General features: G+C 41.2%; 1 protein-coding gene across 10 annotated transcripts in view; it reads left to right on the top strand.

Moving 5' to 3' along the window:
- The first annotated feature begins 35 nt into the window (after positions 1-35).
- Positions 36-19,560, top strand: part of MINPP1 (multiple inositol-polyphosphate phosphatase 1) — a 121,340-nt gene continuing 101,815 nt past the window's right edge. For 7 of the 10 annotated variants that reach the window (XM_081824378.1, XM_081824376.1, XM_081824381.1 and 4 more), the window contains exons 1-3: positions 36-823; positions 3,601-3,798; positions 9,234-9,331. In XM_081824378.1, the coding sequence (XP_081680504.1) occupies positions 187-823; positions 3,601-3,798; positions 9,234-9,331 (933 nt within the window). In that variant the 5' untranslated portion in view covers positions 36-186. The other 3 variants (XM_081824384.1, XM_081824383.1, XM_006740924.3) reach the window with 3 other exon arrangements.

Below are 19,560 nucleotides of genomic sequence, written 5' to 3'. Positions count from 1 at the left end.
CCCGAGCGGGAGGCGAGAGTCTCCGGGAGCTCCCCTCCTCAGCGCCCGCGCCACCCCCGCGCCGCGCAGCGAATCCTGGGGGCGCAGAGCCAGGCCGGAAGCGCCGTCCGGGCCCGCCCCCTGCCCGCCGGAGCCGGAAGTCGCAACCGCGGCCGGTACGTCGCCCTCCGAGGGCTGCGCCGCACCATGCTCCGCGGACCCGAGCGCCTCGTCAAGGTCTCCGTGGCACCGGTCGCGGCCCTGGCTGTGGCGCTGCTCTCGTCGCTCTCGCGCTGCTCCTTCCTGGAGCCGGAGCACCCCGCGGTCTCGGCGCTCAGCCCCTACTTCGGCACCAAGACCCGCTACGAGGATGCCAACCCCGGGCTGCTGCCGGACCCCGAGGCGCCGCGGAGGGACCCTGAGCTGCTGGAGGACACCTGCACCCCGGTGCAGCTGGTCGCCCTCATCCGCCACGGCACCCGCTACCCTACGGCCAAGCAGATCCGCAAGCTGCGGCAGCTGCACGGCCTGCTGCAAGCCCGCCGGTCCGGCGACAGGCGCGCTGGCCCCGCGGGCGGCCGCGACCTGGGCGCCGCGCTGGCCGACTGGCCGCTGGGGTACGCGGACTGGATGGACGGGCAGCTGGTGGAGAAGGGGCGGCAGGACATGCGACAGCTGGCGCTGCGCCTGGCCTCCCTCTTTCCGGCTCTCTTCAGCCTCGAGAACTACGGCCGCCTGCAGCTGGTCACCAGCTCCAAACACCGTTGCGTGGACAGCGGCGCCGCCTTCCTGCAGGGGCTGTGGCAGCACTACCACCCGGGCCTGCCGCCGCCCGACGTCGCAGGTGCCGGCCCGGGGCCGCCGCGGGCAGGGTCCCCTGGCTCGGTCGCCCCTCACTCCTTCCGTCCCCCGGGTGCCCATCCCGGGGCGCGCGTTCGGGGCTGGGCGGTGTGTCTCCCTTGTCCCCGCGCATACTCCTCTGTCGGTTCATCAGGGACGCAGTGGGCCCCTTCCAGGGGCTGGACGTGGTAGCGAGCGTTGGGGGACCCGACAGGAGAGGAGGCCGACTTTTCTTTTTTTTAAATGACGTATTGGTTCTGGGCCCACATCCTGTTTCAGGAAGCGACTCTCAAACTTTCTTTACTGCTGTGCTTTTTTCTCTGTTTTGATCTTGTATATACTGTAGACTTACCCTCCCTGTCGCTGTGGGTCACGGTCACACTCAGTACTTGCCTAATTTATTCCATTACTTTTGCAGAATTGGAGAGATCATCTAGTGGGGCCCTGTACTCCACAGGTGAAGAAGCTGAGCCCGGGAATGTGCCTTGTTGATTGTCCTTGGTTAGTGTGAGGACCAGAGTCGGGCCTGGAATCCATGTCCCACCCTCAGAAAACGTTTAATAGTCACAGATAACTAAGAATAACAGACACCTAACGCCTACTGTATGGTTTTGTGCCAGGCATGCCTGACATTTATTTCACTAAATCCTTACAAAAGCCCTCTGAGGTTGGTAGTATTTTCCCCTTACCTAACAGATGAGGAAATTGAACGATAGGAACACTAAATAATCTACCTAATTTCATATGGCTAGGTACGGACCCAGGAAATCTGATTTAGAGCTTGGTCTCTCAACCCTTATACTCTGCAGCGTCCATTCACTCTATAACTTAGAAGTAAGGATGAAAATAATATAACAGGTTTGTGTCAGAGAGATGAGCAAGTGTTAATATTTTGTTGGCCAGTTTTCAGATCAGAGATGAGGTGAGACATTGTTTAGCTTTAAACCCAAGTGAAAAATAAATTAGAAGTAGACTGGTTTGTCATTTTTCCAGTAGCATCCTCTCTTAACGCAGTTCAATCATCTCCAAGAGGTTGTTCTGTTGATTGTGTGTCATGTTACTGCTATGTGGGTGGTTCTGTTGGCTGACTTGTTTACTTGTTGAATTGTGCTTTTTAGTGATTAATATAAGTGAAAATTCCCCACAAATCTGTTAAATTAAGTGAACATTCAAAGCAGAATATACTTCGCCATGGCACAGTGTTTATAGTGTATACCAAAAAGGGGCTACTGGCCCTCCTGGGATGAGGTCTTAGAGATTGAGCTCTTTGCCTAGCTATTTCATTATAGTCTCTCTCTCTTTATATATATATATATAAATATATATATGTATATAAATATATATATAAGTAATTATAATTGCCTGTTGTGTACACCTGGGCTTTCAAGGGACTCCACTGAATTAGATTTTGTATTCTTAACAGCAAAAGGACAATACCTTTTTTTTTTAAAGATTTTATTTATTTATTTGAGAGAGAATGAGAGAGAGCACATGAGAGGGGGGAGGGTCAGAGGGAGAAGCAGACTCCCTGCCAAGCAGGGAGCCCGATGTGGGACTCGATCCAGGGACTCTAGGATCATGACCTGAGCCAAAGGCAGTCGCTTAACCAACGGAGCCACCCAGGCACCCAATACCTTTGTTTCTGTTTGAAGAGTAGCAATAATGAGTTAATAGCAAGGACGAAGAATCCAGATCCACTTGGGAAATTGTATTTTGAGGCCACAGAGAGAGGACAAAGGTCACTTATTTTCCGAGTCAAGCTGTTTTACTGTAATCCAGTTGGCAGTGACGTTGGGCATGATTATACATTTCAGGAGGTCCTGAAATGGACACGCACACATACATATAAATACATTTTTTCACACCCACATCGAAAGCAAAACTACTTTGACCGATTTGATTTTCTCATTTTGTATACAGCAGTAGTGTTTTTGGTGTTCTTTTCGTGGTAAATTATTGGAGAAATGATTGAAATTGATGTATTTTGAATATGACTGAAAAAACTTAAAAGGCACCCCAGTAGTTGAGGCATGATTGCAGATCTTTTATAATACATATTTGCTGCCAAATTGGGAAAATAATGGAACTTAGTGATTCTAAATGGAAAGCATCTGGGAGCTTCAGTTATAAAATAAACCAAAAGCAGAAGCACCAAGCACCATGAAATACAGAAGATCTGAAATGTTGATGTTTTGTGCTGTTGTCAGTAGTTTTTGTCCAAAGCAGTCTTTTGTAAAGAAACACAGCGTTGGGAAAGTTAATAGAGAAAATAAAATACACTATGTAGACTTTGGCTTAGAGGAGAAAAACAGATTTGATCTGCTGAATTAGTCTCTCAACATTGTAGTTAGGAACTTTGCTAGTTTTCAGTTTGCTTTCTCAAGTTTTCTGTGCCTGACAAACGGTACTTACAAAACACATTTCTGCACTTCTTAGGATTTTCATATCTAATTATTTTTGTTTTCTTTCAGAAAATACTTATTTCAACCACCTTTTTTTTCACTGTGTTGTAATGCCGTAACATCTTATCTCTGAGTCTCTTTCTTTAGTCTTTTCTAGCATATACTCTCATGAATTACCATCATTACAAATGGGGAATAGTTTTGCCCTGTCTTTCTTGATTAGTTTGTGCTTATTTCAGACATGCCAATAAATAAGCAGGTTTTTAGTGTTCTTTTTCACCCTTGAAACAAAATTTTCAGTAATCTGAGATTATCATTCATGTTGATGGTATGTGTGTATATATATATGTGTGTATAAACAATTTTTTTTCTGTTTCAGACATGGAGTGTGGACCTCCAAGAATTAATGATAAACTAATGAGGTTCTTTGATCATTGTGAGAAGTTTTTAACTGAAGTGGAAAAGAATGCTACCGCTCTTTATCATGTAGAAGCCTTCAAAACTGGACCAGAAATGCAGAACATTTTAAAAAAGGTTGCAGCTACTTTGCAAGTGCCAGTCAACAATTTAAATGCAGGTAATGTGCCCATTATCTTTCATTCGAACTCTGAAATAATTTAAATGATTTTCAAACTCTGAAAATGAGAAAATATGGAAGCATAAAGTAATTCCTTTTAAAGGCCCACAGTTGATTTTACATTAAGAAAATAATACGTTCTAGGTCAAGAAAATTGTGTATCTCATGCTTACTGTTTTTTTTTTTTTTAAAGATTTAAAAAATTTTTTTATTAGAGAGTACAAGCAGGGGGAGCGGCAGGCAGAAGGAGAAGGAGAAGCAGGCTCCCCGCTGAGCAGGGAGCCTGATATGGGGCTCGATCCCAGGACCCCAGGATCACGACCCGAGCCGAGGGCAGACACTTAACTGTCTGAGCCACCCAGGCACCCTCATGCTTACTGTTTTGAGATTCATATACTTCTTTGAGCCTTATGTAAATTAATGTACAGGATTCTTGCTATATCCTGGAATCTTTTTTTTTTTTTTTGAGAGCAGAGGTATATAAAGCTTCAACTCTAAGCATTATTTATATAAATTATATTTTTTGAATTATTTCCTCATAAAATGATAAAAGTAGAAAATTATATAAAATTCTTTAGCTTTTGAAGCCATTCAGAAGTGTGTATGTGTTAATGTTTTGAGGAGGGGGTATTAGTGAAAAAAGCAAAGTAGTGTGGGTATTTTCTTTGAGGCTTTTAAACCTAGAGATGCTAAAAAGAATGAACACTTGTGTCTGTCAAAAGGTATTGCGGTGGACAGGCTGCCTGTTGCACTTTGTCATGCAGCCCAGTACACCAGGCGGTGAAAGGGGGCACTATTAATAACTATGCTGGGAAAGCAGGTGGGAAGCCAGGGCACATGCTCACCTACCAACAGGAAACGTAGAAAAAGTAATGGGATTTTTCTCTGATTTCTAAGAATTCATACTTCATACAGCAAATGTTGACAAACATACATACAAAGACTGTGGATTTCTTATATTGTGAATAAATTTCCAAAAAGCTAGAAGTAGGAGATGGTGGGAAAATAATAGACTAGAGTCATGGAACCTGAATGCTTTATAAGCATCAAAAAAGTGAAGATGCCTGGACTAGCATTTAAAATTGAATTTTTTCTCTTTCCCCAAAGTGGCTAAACATTGTGGCCATCTACAGAGCTTTAAAAATTATTTATTTTAGGGGCGCCTGGCTAGTTCAGTTGATAGAGTAGGTGACTCTTGATCTCAAAGCTGTGAGTCCACGTTGGGTATGGAGATTACTTAAAAATAAAATCTTTAAAAAAAATGATTTTAGTGGGAAGTAATTTAAGCCTGTAGATAATAATAAGGCTGATATAATGAATGAATGTCCATATACCCACAACTCAGTTTTATCAAATTTTAACATGCTGGGATTAGTTGCTTTAAATGAATTGAGGTCCCTCGGTGCCTCTCCGGGATTTTATTTCTCTTCTTTTCTTCCCAGCTGTAGTCATTGTCATGAATTGAGCATTTATTTTTATTTATTTATTTATTTATTTTAAAGATTTTATTTATTTATTTGACAGAGAGAGACACAGCGAGAGAGGGAATACAAGCAGGTGGAATGGGAGAGGGAGAAGCAGGCTTCCCGCGGAGCAGGGAGCCCGATGTGGGGCTTGATCCCAGGACCCTGGGATCATGACCTGAGCTGAAGGCAGACGCTTAACGACTGAGCCACCCAGGTGCCCCATGAATTGAGCATTTAAATCATCCCATGTCAGTTTTTATATTTATGTTTCTGTACATAAATGGGATATTGTTTTGCAGGTTTTAAAACTTTTATGAATGGTATCTATGATTTCAGTCTGAAATTTGATAATATGCGCGCGTGCAAGCAGGGGGAAGGGCAGAGGGAGAAGCAGAGCAGGGAGCCCGACGCACGGGACTGGATCCCAGGATCGTGACCATGAGCCGAAGGCAGACACTTAGCCCACTGAGCCACCCAGGGGCCCCTCAACTTTTTATTTTTTATTTAATGTGTGTGATTTTAGTCCTACATTTTAAACTTTATGTACCAAATTCCTTTATATAACTATACCAGTATCTAGCTATTATTGGTTAGCGGGGCATTAGACTGTTGAAGATTTTTTTTTTTTTAAAGATTTTTTATTTGACAGAGAGACACAGCAAGAGTGGGAACACAGGCAGGGGGAGTGGGAGAGGGGGAAGCAGACTCCCTGCTGAGCAGAAAGTCCGACATGGTGCTCGATCCCAGGACGCCGGGATCATGACCTGAGCCAAAGGCAAATGCTTAACAACTAAGCCACCCAGGCACCTCTGTTGAAGATTTTTTAAAAAACGATTTTTAGTCTCGGATTATTTGTGTTTTACTGATGGGGTAACTGAGAGCAACTTCTTTTTGGGGGCAATATAAGTATAATGGTTAAAATCATGGGTTCTGGAAATGGACTGTTTGTATTTGAATCTTGACTCTGTTATACTGTTGATTACCTCTGTGGTCTTTACAAGTTAATTAAGAGTTCTAGGCCATAGTTTCTTTCTGTATAAAATGGGTATAGGAATTTTACCTTTCTTTTAGGATTATTGCAAGGATTATATGAAATTAATTCATGCAGAGCATTAGTACAATGCCTGGCAGAGTAACAGCTCAAAACTACTGTAGCTATTTAAATCCTTTGTTTTTAACATAGAGGGATGATGATATATGTATTTACTGTAACTCATTTTTACTTAGCAGTATATCTTTCTCATGTAAATCTGTCTCATTTTTTTGAATTCTGTGTGATTTCATAGGATATATGATTCAGGTTCTAGGTCAGTGATAGTTAAAAACTTATTTAACCCATCAGATTTTACTGGTGGAGGGGACTGGAACTAATACAGTGCAAATTTTTTTTGTAGGAAATCATTTTCCTACTGAGGTTTTTCTTAGTTTTTCACCCTTTCAAATGATGCTGCAGTGAACATTTTTATAATCTGGTTTTGCCCTTGAGAATTTATAAGGTGAGTAACTGTAGGTGGAATTGTTGGGTTAAGGACAATGAATATTTTACACCTTGACATATACTTCCAAATTGCTCTCTGAAAGTGTAAAAATTTATATCAACAATATATGAGAATGCTCATTTTCCCCTGTCTTATCCAACAGTGGCTGTTATTAGTCATTTTGATTTTTTGCCAATTTGATTAATGAAAAATGGTATTTAGCTTTAATTTGCATTTCTTTAGTCACTTGTGAAGATGAGCATGTCTTCCTGTGTCTGCTAGCTACTTGCATTCCTTCTGGGGTTTGCCTCTTCCTTATCTTGTCCATTTCTATCAGATTATTTTTATGTTTTTCTTGCTCTTTATGTGTTATAGATATATTAATTATATATCCTTTAACTTTGCTTGACAAAGGATAAATCCTTTGCTTATTGTATATTGCTGACATTTTCTGTTAATTAGTTGCTCACTTTTTAGGTTTAGATGTCTTTGTACCCGTTATGTCTTTCATATAGCCACGTCTGTCTTCATCGTGGCGGTTCAGTGTTGTCTTTTGCCTAGGAATCCTCTCTGACTCCAAGATTATTCTGTTTTCTTACGTCTTCCTTTATCTTGGTTTTTTAATGTTCATTTATTTATTTTTTTTAAAGATTTTATTTATTTATTTGACAGAGACAGTGGGAGAGGAAACACAAGCAGGAGGAGTGGGAGGGGGAGAAGCAGGCTTCCTGCTGAGCGGGAGCCCGATGCAGGGCTCAATCCCAGGACCCTGGGATCATGACCTGAGCTGAAGGCAGACGCTTAATGACTGAGCCACCCAGGCGCCCAGTTTTTTAATGTTTAAATCTTTGATCTATCTGAAATATTTTTGAGGTTCCAAAAGACTGGCCAAGAAGTCAGCATGGTCATAATAGGCGGGTCAGGGCTGTAACTCCTCTTGAGAGTTCCACCTGTTTCGCAGGTGGGACGATTGAGACCCAAGAGGCTGGAGCCACGTGCTCTGGATGATTAGTGGCTGAGTTAGGTCTCAAAGCCTGTCGTCCTCTGAAGTGTTTTTTGGTGAAATTTTTCTGTCAGCCTCCTTCCAGTTAAAGAATAGACCATTAGGATTGACTTTCATTGTTTCAGAACTAGAACTTTGAGTGTGAATGAGACAGGTTCTTTTCATCAAACATCCATGGTATTTAGAAGTCACTATATTATGTTAGGTATTAGGATTATCAACCCTTTCATTTATTCAAGCAAAGTTTTTATTTTTTTATTTTATTTTATTTTTTTTAAGATTTTATTTATTTATTTGCCAGAGAGATACACAGTGAGAGGGAACACAAGCAGGGGGAGTGGGAGAAGGAGAAGCAGGCTTCCTGCTGAGATCGATGTGGGGCTCGATCTCAGGACTCCGGGATCATGACCTGAGCTGACAGCAGATGCTTAACCATCTGAGCCACCCAGGCACCCCTCAAGCAAAGTTTTTAAATGGCTTTTATGTGTGTTCTCAATTAAATATTCTTTTTGTACTATATACAGCCTTAGGGAAGTTCTTTAAACTCCATCCTGGTTCCTTGGGAACGAGGAAAGACACTGAAGGTAAAAAGCCCCGCAGTGGCTTCCTTTTTCTCTGTAGCATTGAGTAGCAGCCACATGCCTGTGACCAGATAGCACGGCCAGCTCTCCTAGCCAGGGACTTGGTGCCCTACCCTTCTCTTCAAAACCCAGGGGTATCTAAAGGTAATATAATCAGCTCATTCGCAATGTAAAAATGCCAGGTAACTTAATCTGAAATCTGCTGCCTGCCTGAGCAACTAAGTCTGAAAAAACGGATGCTGTAAGCACGCTCTCTCTCTCCAGTCTGTGATTTTTCCCTCTTTGTTTCTCTCCTTCTTGGCCCTTGGTTTCCCCTCCCTCCTCACCCCCGATTTACTCTGCCCCCTCTCCACCTTCTGCAGTCTTCGCTCCATTTTTGTATCCTTCTCTCTGTACTCCTGCCTAATAGTTAGAACATGAAGTGTTGTGTCGTTAAGAGAACTGTTCAGTAAATGTACTTTGTTATTCCTCATTTTCAGATGGGGACTAAAAGCTTTTATAACTTCCCTCCTCCAGCCCTCTAAAATGAACAAAATCAAGTTACGTTTAGCAAGTTTTGGGTTAAACTCTGTTGGATTTGGTAGGTAAATGTGCTCTTAACAAGCACATTACTTTTAAAACCAGAAAAAATTGTAACTTTTAGTTACCAGTTAAATGTCTTAGTTTCATTGGACTGAAATTTCTACCTCCTCATGGTTTCTTCCTGACAGCTCCAGGTCTGCCTATTTGGATTGTACAGAGTGGCTCTTAATTCTCTGATAGGAAAAAGCCGAATCATCTTTTCTCTGTGCTGGACCTACCAAGATCCTTGGACCATACTGCACGTGGCATTCTGTAGCTATTTAGTCTTTGGAAGATTATGGAGAACAGTAACTCACAAATTTTACCTTTCTTTTTCCCCCCCCAGATTTAATTCAGGTAGCTTTTTTTACCTGTTCATTTGACCTGGCAATTAAAGGTGTTAAATCTCCCTGGTGTGATGTTTTTGACATAGATGACGCAAAGGTAAGTATTACTTTTGCGGTTTCTTTGCCTTTTTTTTTTTGCATTATTTTTGTTGTTGTTGTTGTTACTTGAAGTACTTTTCAAAAAATAAGCAGGCAGGGAACATGAACTGTCTTCGACTAACTTATAATTTTCCTTGCAGAGGGGATGAATTGTTCAGATGGGGTCTACATACTTATAGTTCGGGTTCAGAAAACTTTGGAAAACATTCTTCCGTGGTGATTTGATTTCTAGGTCCACCCAATTAAAATCCTGTTTTACCCATCATCAGATTTTGTTGCTGGAAAGGATTGTAGAGCTATTAAAATACAAATTCCTTTTAAAGGAAGCCAGAGCTCAGAGAGGAGGAATGGTTTTTCAAATACCTAACTTTTCTTTTTTAGTAGTTTTCTTCAGGATAAATTGAGCTCAGTGTTCCACCTGGTGATGGCAGTAAGTCCTCCACCGTATCTGTCTGCCTGCTTCATATTTCCTTTCTTTCCTCTTCATTCATATTGCTTCTTTTAGACTCTAGAAAGAAGGCCAGACAGGCCTCAGCTGACTTTAAGGAAGGCAGATTCTGGTCATTTCTGGGATGTTGGGAGCCAGAGAGGTAGGGTAGGAGAGTGTTAATTGTTTTTGTGAGCATTGAGTATAGCAACTTTGGATAGAATTCTGGTGTCTCTATGGATCATTCAGGAATGTGGACTTTTGAAACTTCAGCCATCTCTCGCATACATATAAAACATTCAGTATGCCATGTGAAAATCAATTATTAACTTCAAAACTTCACATCAGATTTTGAAAAGAAGTGTACTGTTTGCCAGATACCAGCAGGCTTTTAAGCCAAGAGCTAATGTACATTTGAGGATAAACAAGTAACATTTGTTACTCAAAGACCGGAGTGACCATAGTCAGATTAAAGGTGGTTTTATGTGTTTCTGGGCTCATGTGGGAATGGGGCTTAGCCCCTGAGTTGGAAGCAGAGGAGAGGACCCTCAGTGGATGACTGCTCTCAGACACTGAGCACCAGTGGTAATGGGTGCCTTCTCTTTCCTCTCTGTCTGCTCCTCTCCTCTAACTGCCCAAAACTCATCTCTTAGAAACTTCCTGACCATAAAATTAATAATTATGCCAGTATAGGTATAAACTGAAACTTACGGTCGCCATTTACATGGGTCAGAATACTCCCTTCCCTTTTCTCCCTGCCCAGATTGCTCTAGGGAAAAAAGTTGATAAACAGAAATAACTTTGAGTACTGTGTAAATGATTGTTGGGCATTGGCCAAGGGAAAGTTACCTCTTAGAAGAAAAACTTCATTTGCCCAGGTTACTGCCCTTGGTGGGATGCTTGGCACGTGCTCACCGGGCCCTGCTCTCTGCACTGCTCCTGTCCTGCGCACCTAAGTCCCTGTGGTGTCTTCCAAGTACCAGCGGCTTCTGGTTTAAGTGCAAGCTGCTTTCCCCGTGCTGAGGATGCACACCTCACATCCTAGCCAGCCTCCACCTCTTCATTCTTGGGACATCTGCTGCTTTCCCTTCCTGTTCCTTATTTGAATCCTTCTCCTTTGAAACGTTTTACTGTTGCTTTTTGTGCATCTGTCTCTTCTGGGAGGTAGTTTGACGTATTCCAAAAACCCTGGAAGTCATGATCTGGGTTCAAGTTGCACTTAGGCTTCCTGTACCTTGATTCCCACATCTGTTAGAAGATGGAACTCTTGGGTTACTCAGGTACACCCCCTATAATTCTAAGATTCTATACTACTTGACTTTTTCTTTTTCTTCCCCGCCCCCCTTTTTGGGATTATTCTTTTGTCTCTTTATTATTGCTTATGAAGAGTTTCTCTCTCTTTTTTTTCCTGCAACTTATTTTGAAAAATTTCAAACTGACAGAAATTGAAAGAATGATACAATAAACACATTCTTCATCTATATTCACCAGTTGTTAACCTTTCTTTGCCACATTTGTTTTTCTCCACATAAAGCAGTTTCTTATTGCTGCCATAATGAATTACCACAGACTTAGTGGTCTGAAACAATACCAATTTATTATCTTATAGTTCTGGAAGTCAGATATTCACAATGAATCTTACAGCGCTAAAATCAAGATGCGAGTAGTGTGTTCTTTGTGGAGCTCAGGAGGAAAATCTGTTCCTTGCCTTTTCCAGTCTCTAGAATCATTTTTTTTTTTTTTTAATCACTCTGACCTCTGCTTCTATGGTTATATCTCCTACTCTTGACTGTCCTTCCTAACTACTCCTTATAAGGATCTTTGTGATTACCTTGGCACATGTAGGTAGCCCAGAATAATTTTCTCATTTTAAGATCCTTAATCACACCTGCAAATTCCCTTTTATCACGTAAGAGAGCATAGTCATAGGTTCTAGGGATTAGGATGTAGACATCTTTGGGGGGCATCTACCACATATATATAATTTTTTTTCTTTGCAGACATCAAAGCACTTCACCCTTCAATACTTGGGTATGTGTCTAAAAAAAACATTCTGCTACATAGACAAAATATAATTTTTTTACATACATATGTAATAGTGCAGTATTATCTAGTATATAGCCAATATTGAAGTTTTCATATTTGTCTTAATAAGGTTCTGTATTTAGAGCTTTTTTTTTTCTTTAAATACAGGGTCTAAAGAAGGATCACTCATTGCATTTACTTGTTTAGTTTCCTTTAATCTAGAGAAGTACTCCAGCCTTTTGTCTTTTATACATTGGCATTTTACAGGTGTCCAAGCCTTTTTTTTTTTTTTTTGGCAGAATGCCTTTGTGTCTGATTTTCAGCTTTTGATTAAAGTTTAAGCATTTTTGACAAGAATACTGTGTAAATGATGTGTCCTCAGTGCATGTCTTTTTGTCACATTATTGATGATGACCTGTTTGATCATTTGATTAAAGTGATGCCTGGCAGACTTCTCCATTGCGGAGGTACTTTTTTACCTTTGTAAATAAAGAACTTTATTTAATTGACTGTGATCTGAAAATTTGAAATACATGTTTATTAAATTAATTGAATAAAAGCTTCCTTTTTTATATTAAAAAGCAAGTAAGTTTCTTCATTTAAAAATACAAAGTTCTCTTTTGATTTATGTTTCCTATGATTATTTTCTTTTTCATTGATTTGATGGAAAATAATTTCTCTCTGCTTAGAACTTTTCACTGTGAAATAGGTTTATATACTGAAGTATCTACAGATGAAATAAAGTGATGTCTGGGATTTGCTTCAGAATAATCCAGTGGTGGGGCGCCTGGGTGGCTCAGCATCTGCCTTAATGCTCAACCGACTGAGCCACACATGGGCCCCTCAAATAAATAAATAAATAGAATCTTAAAAAAAGAAAGAAAGAATAATCCAGTGGTGGTAGTGGGAGATAAATAGAACAGGATTGGCCAAATATTGATTATTATTGAAGTGGGATGATGGGCGCACTGGGGTTCATTATATTACTGTTCACTATTTTTCACATGTTTGAAATTGTTTATTAAAATATTTTTTAAAATGAAAAGTGAATAGACATTTATGAAATTCTGAGAATCACAGAGATTATTAGGTATCCAGAACCTTGTGAAATGCTGGACCATGTGTGCCTTCATTAAGCAAATATTGTTCGGGTGCCTGCTCTGTGCTAGGCACATGGTTGGAGTGGAAGATTCTAACGTAACATAGGCATTGTCCCTCTTTAAGGAGTGAAAGACACAAACGGTTGTAAGGCAATGGGGTGGCTATAATAGAGGTATATATAAGGCATAGGGATGCATAAAGGAGAAAGTTGACGTAATGGCAGTCACTCTTTGTAAGAGAAATGACACATGAACTAGGTACTTTGATGTGGGATGGCTTTTTGCAACTTTGTGTATATCTTGTACTGTAATGAGGGTACCTTGATTTTCTATCTCTTCTGGAGTCGGTTTGCATATTTAATATTTTCTCATGAAAATCATTCCGGTTTGGGGGGCTCCTGGGTGGCTCAGTGGGTTAAGAGTCTGACACTTGATTTCGGCTCAGGTCATGATCTCAGCATTGTGAGATCAAGTACTGCATGGGGCTCTGAACTGGGTGTGGAGCCTGCTTAAGATTCTCTCTCCCCCTCTATTCCCCACCCCCCCCAGTTGCATGTGCACTTGCTCTCCTTTCTCTCTAAAAAAAAAAATCCTCCAGGTTTTCAGATTTATTTGTAGAGTTTGGCAAATTTATCTCGCAGTGTTTTTAAGATTTATTTATTAATTTTAGAGAGAGCACGTGCATGAGCTATGGGGAAAGGGAGAGGAGAATCTCAGGGCTCGATCCCAGGACACTGAGATCATGACCTGAGCCAAAATCAAGAGTTGGACACTTAACCGACTGAGCCACTCAGGTGTCCTTATCTTGCAGTTTTTTAAACAAAATATATTTCCCCTCTATATCTGAGATTATTTCCCTGCTATTATTACTTGTGTATTTGTTTTTTCATGGTTTTCTTCATTACAGTAATTTAGTGTTTACTGTTTTTTTTTGCAAGTAATGGTTTACCTTTTTATATTTTTTAACTTTATATAATGAAATCACCCACCTCTTTCTTTTTGTATCTAGTTTTTATTCAACATTGTTTTTATTCTAAGATTTTATTTATTCATTTGAGAGCAGAGAGAGAGCACAAGCTGTGGGGGGAGGGGGGCAGAGGAAGAAGCAGACTCCCCGCTGAGCAGGGAGCCCTATGCGGGCTGGATCCCAGGACCCTGAGATCATGACCTGAGTGGAAGGCAGGTCCTTAACCAACTGAGACACCCAGGCGCCCCTATTCAACATTGTTCTTAATATTTACCTATGATGCTGCTATAGTTGACTTATTTTCATTGCTATATGGTATTCCATTATATGAATTATCACAGGTTTTTTATCCCCCCAGTCCATTTTCTTGGTAGACATTTGGGCTGTTTTCAGTTTGGGGCTATTAACATTATCGTGTAGGTCTGTTGGGGCATATACAGACATATGTCTGAAGGTCTAGGTCTGTGGTAGAATTGCTGGATCACAATTCTGGTTCTATAATTATGTAGAACTTCAAATTTACTAGATAGTAATGCCAAACTATTTGTGATGTTGCCCCAGTTTATGTTTCTGTCTTCTTTTCATAACTTTTTTTTTTTCTGCTTTTGACTTTTATTTTCTTAAGTCTTTGGAATTCATGGTAGTATGTTCATTTGTTACTCAGGAGTTTTCATCTGGCTGACTGTTTTGGGGTTATGGTTTTCTTTTTCTTTTGTGTATTTGTATAGATGCTGTGCTGGTCCCCTAAATTTTTAGTTATTACTCATCTTTGCAGCGAGTTCAGCTTTTATTCCTCCCTAGCTGGCCAGTGGGGATGAGCAGCTCTTCAGAAATGAGCAGTGTTCCTTCCAGTTTAGAGTTGTTCTCCTCTGGATCCTTTGTAGGTGCTTCCTGCCAACATTGAATACCAGTCTGTCTCCTGGTAGTGGTATTACGGACTGTTCCGGGAGGCTTCCCGCAGGCTTCATTCTGTTCGCCTCAAGGTTTCAAGCTAAGAGTTGTTGCTTGTGCTCCTTCAAGTGTTCCCTGTGCTTTGAGGTGTTGTGAGATGTTTTGTTTGATTCTCACTGCACTTGGCAGCCCTCCCTTGTTTATGATTATGGTCAGGAGGATAAAGGTCTCCTAATCTCTTTGACGAAGGCATTTGCATTTCTCTTTTTCATTCATTTTTTTTTAGGGTGATTTTGAGAGGACAGAGATGATCTATCCTGATTCCATCATATTAAAACCTGAAGTTTTGTTTTTATTTTCTAATGAAGAACACTTGTAATGCTTTGTCATAAAATGTGATGTTTGGCGTAGTCTCATAGTTACTGGTGTAGTTTTTGAATGTCGGTGTGTTTGTTGGTTGGTGGTGTGTTGGTGGGTGAGGTCTGGAGCCGATGGCCAAGAAAGAATTCTTGAGACATCTTTGGTGCAAAAAGGTGGTTCTATTAAAGCACGGGGACAGGACCACGGGCAGAAAGAGCTGCTGCCCCAGGATTGTGAGTAGCAACTGATTGTATACTTTGGGGTTGGGAAGTAAAGATCAGGGAAGTTTCAGAAGGATTTTCATATGTTAAAGAAGACTCACAGGATACTGGAGGCCCTGCTCTTGTCAAACCGAGGTTTTTGTTCCCTCTAGCAAGGCATTAACATGAAGACTGTTGGGAGCTTCCTGGAGGAACATTATACCCTACCTGCCTCAAGTATTTGTCAATGGGCTGCAGGTTATAAGGATACTTAATTTTTTTTTTTAAAGATTTATTTATTTATCTATTTGACAGAGAGAGACACAGCGAGAGAGGGAACACAAGCAGGGGGAGTGGGAGAGGGAGAACCAGGCTTCCCGCCAAGCAGGGAGCCCAATGTGGGGCTCGATCCCAGGACCCTGGGATCATGACCTGAGCCGAAGGCAGACGCTTAACCGACTGAGCCACCCAGGCGCCCCAAGGATACTTAATTTTAACTGTATTTCCTTCTGCCTTTGTTTCCCACATCAGTTATTATTACCAATTAAGGAAATTTATTTCTTGCTTACTGAAACCTATTTGTTTATTGTTTTTAAAATCAGGAATGTATGTTGAATTTTTGTCATCCAGGAAGATGATTGTGGTTTTTATTTTCTTTAATCTTCTAACATAGTAAATTACATTAGTACATTTTCGAGTATTGAATCAATCTTGCATTCCTTCTTTTTTTTTTTTTTTTTAAAGATTTATTTATTTATTTGAGAGAACGAGAGTACATGAGAGGGGGGGAGGGTCAGAGGGAGAAGCAGGCTCCTCGCCGAGCAGGGAGCCCGATGCGGGACTCGATCCAGGGACTCCAGGATCATGACCTGAGCCGAAGGCAGTCGCTCAACCAACTGAGCCACCCAGGCGCCCTCTTGCATTCCTTCTTAAGATAAATTCCCTTACAGACTGCTTTTTCTCCTAGTGAGAGCTCACATTTCTTTTTTCTTCATGTATTTCTAGCAATTTTTTTATTAACTACTGGACATTGTGAATATTATGTTGTTGAATGCCTAAATTTTGTTGCCTTTAAAGAGTTTTAAATATTGTTTTATTTTGCATTTAGGTTACTTGTGGGTCAGCTTGATCCTTTTGAGGTTTATTTCCGAGTTTCATACTACATTTGACCTACTAAACTCAGGAACAAACCTTTATTTGTAAATATACCTTTACTGTTAAAGTGTGACCCTTCTGGGGTCTGTATTGGACATCTGGGTGTCCACTGAAATTCTACTCAGGCTGCTTGGAACTTGAATATCTCCCAGCCTTGTGATAGCTCTGGAATTCAGCTTATAACTCCCACAACATTGAACAACAGAATCAAGAGGACCCCCAGATTTCTGGAGCAGTTTTTCTGTGTAGCTTCCTTCTTTCTGATACTCTGCCCTGCTAATTTCGGCCCCTTAACACTCTGCGGTCCGACTCCTCTCCTCAGCAGAACTGCAGGCTTCGGCCTGACATCCCTTCCCCCCACTGCCCCCCACCCCCACGGCAGCATGCCACAGTTTCAAAGTGCCTCCAGGCAGAAACCTGGGCAATTGTAGGGTTTGCTTTGTTTCTCTCCTCTCCATGATCTCAGTTCAGTGCTCATTACTCAATGACTGAAAACATTTATTTTACATATTTTGTCCTGTTTTCTACTTGTGCCCGGAGGGCATGCCTGGTATCAGTTACTCCATCATGGCAGATGGTACATTCTTTCAGTAGACTGCTGAATTTTTTTTGGTAATGTTTATTTCACATTCATTACGTCATGTTTATAGTGAGGTTGGTGTATGGCCATGGCTCTCTTCTGTGAGTGATACTACTAGCCTGGCCCTATTCCTCTTCCTGGGTGGGGGATCAGAACGCAAGGGGGGATTTCTGTGTGCACCAGTGACTAGGAGCCACGGTCGAGAGCACAGGAATTGCAATGCAGTGGGCTGGAGTTTTCCTTACCTCTTCCTCTGGGCTTGCTTTCTTCACTTTTGGGAACGGGCTTCCACTATTCTCCTAAAATGAGTTAAGAAGCTTTCTGATGTAGGCAAGAGCGTTAAGGTTCGAAGCCGAAGGCCAAGAAAGAATTCTTGAGACGTCTTTGGTGTGAAAAGGTGGTTTTATTAAAGCACGGGGACAGGACCCCGGGGTAGAAAGAGCTGCAGTGGGGTCATGAGGAGTGGCCCATTATATACTTTCAAGTTGGGAGGGGGTCAGGGAGAGCGTAGGTCTCTAAGGAATTTTTTTTTTTTTAAAGATTTTATTTATTTATTTGAGAGAGAGAATGAGAGACAGAGAGCACAAGAGGGAAGAGGGTCAGAGGGAGAAGCAGACCCCCCGCTGAGCAGGGAGCCCGATGTGGGACTCGATCCTGGGACTCCAGGATCATGACCTGAGCCGAAGGCAGTCGCTTAACCAACTGAGCCACCCAGGCGCCCAAGATTTTATTTATTTATTTGAGAGACAGAGAGAGAGAGCACATGAGAGGGGGGAGGGTCAGAGGGAGAAGCAGACTCCCTGCCGAGCAGGGAGCCTGATGCGGGACTCGATCCCGGGACTCCAGGATCATGACCTGAGCCGAAGGCAGTCGCTTAACCAACTGAGCCACCCAGGCGCCCGGTCTCTAAGGAATTTTGGAAGCAAAGTTTCCAGGACCTTGAGGGGGCTAGCTATTGTTGGGAAAAGGTCATTTATTACCATCTAATAAAACCTTAGTCCTGAGACCCATCAGATGTATATCGGTGGGTCATATACTTGGGGGGTGATTGCCAACATGTATCTTGGGGGTTTAGAGATAAAGGAAGTTTCCAAAAGAATTTTTATATGTTAAAGTGGACTTACAGGATCCTGGAGGAGGGGGAGCCTCAGGCTAGGATTGCCTTTTGCCCTTAGCAAAGTATTAACATCCAGGCGGTTGAGTCCCTAGAGGAAGGTCACTCTGCCTGTTTCAAGGACTTGTTGGTGGGCTATAGGTAGTAAGGAAATTTAATAATTTTTCTTCTGCCTTTGTTTCCCACATCACTTTCCATCCTTTCCTGTACCCTGGAATAATTTAATTATTAGGAACTAACTCTTCTTGAAGTTTGGTAGAACTCCTACTTAAAACCAAATATGCCTGGTCTCTTTCAGGTAGACCTTTGTCTCTAGTTATTTTGTATAGTCAGAATTTTCTGTGTCAATTCGGGTAATTTATATTTTCCTAGAAAAACTGCTTATTTCTTTTACATTTTCAAATCCTTTTGAGATAAAGTTTCAATAGCATGCAAATAATGATCTTTAAAAAGTCTTCAGGCATATCTCCTTTTTCATTTCTGTTACTGTTTTTGTTTTATTTCTTGAATGGATTTGGCAGAACTTTAATTCTTTTAATTTTAATTCTTTCATTTAAAAAAATGTTTACTTTGCCCCTTTTGCTAACTTCTTTAGTTGCCTTTTTAATGTATGTTTTGTTTTGTTTTTGGTTTATGGCGATGGCTTACCCTTGCTCTTAAACTTATGGCTTGCACTTAGTTTCTCTAGGGGCTTTTTTGGGGAAGAATAACTCAAAATTACTGCAGTCTTCTCTTGTACCCATTTTTGTTTTTATTTTTAGGTAAGCTCTACACCCAACGTGGGGCTTGAACTCTCACCCCCAAGATCAAGAGTCACATGCTCTACCAACTGAGCCAGCCAGGCGCCCCGCTTGTACCTCTTTCCATTGCATGTTTCAGCCTTCTAGTTTTGGTGTTTATCTGATCAAGTGATACATGAGTACAGAGTTTAACATTCAAAGAAAGTCTACCTTAATCACCAATTCCAATTCAAGACCTCTCCACACAGATCAGTCCCTGCTGTCGGTTCAACGTGTACCTTTTAACAAAACCTTAACCCTTTTCTGTGCTATTTATAATTTGTATCATTCTTAAAACAAAAAACAGTATAATGTGTGTTTGTAGGTACACAGTACATACATAAATGGTATTACACTGTGTTTATTATTCTTAACCTTCCCTTCTCATTCAGTATGTCTTGGAGAGATCTTTCCACATCAGTACATGTAGATCTACAATATAGAAATTTTAAATAACTGCCTAGTATTCCGTATTATGTGTATACCATAGTTTAGTCAACCATCTACCTATTAATGAAATTTCGGTATTTCTAGGAATCTCTTCTTCCTGCTCTATAAGCAGTGCTGCTGTAAGACATTCTTATACATTCTGTCTTGTGTGCATCTGTGACTATGACTTCATAAGAAAT

This window comes from Leptonychotes weddellii, chromosome 6, assembly GCF_054177405.1.
Source record: "Leptonychotes weddellii isolate Sample4059 chromosome 6, ASM5417740v2, whole genome shotgun sequence".
NCBI lineage: Eukaryota > Metazoa > Chordata > Mammalia > Carnivora > Phocidae > Leptonychotes > Leptonychotes weddellii.
Note: the sequence above shows the minus strand (reverse complement) of the source record. Positions and strands in the feature narration are given on the sequence as shown.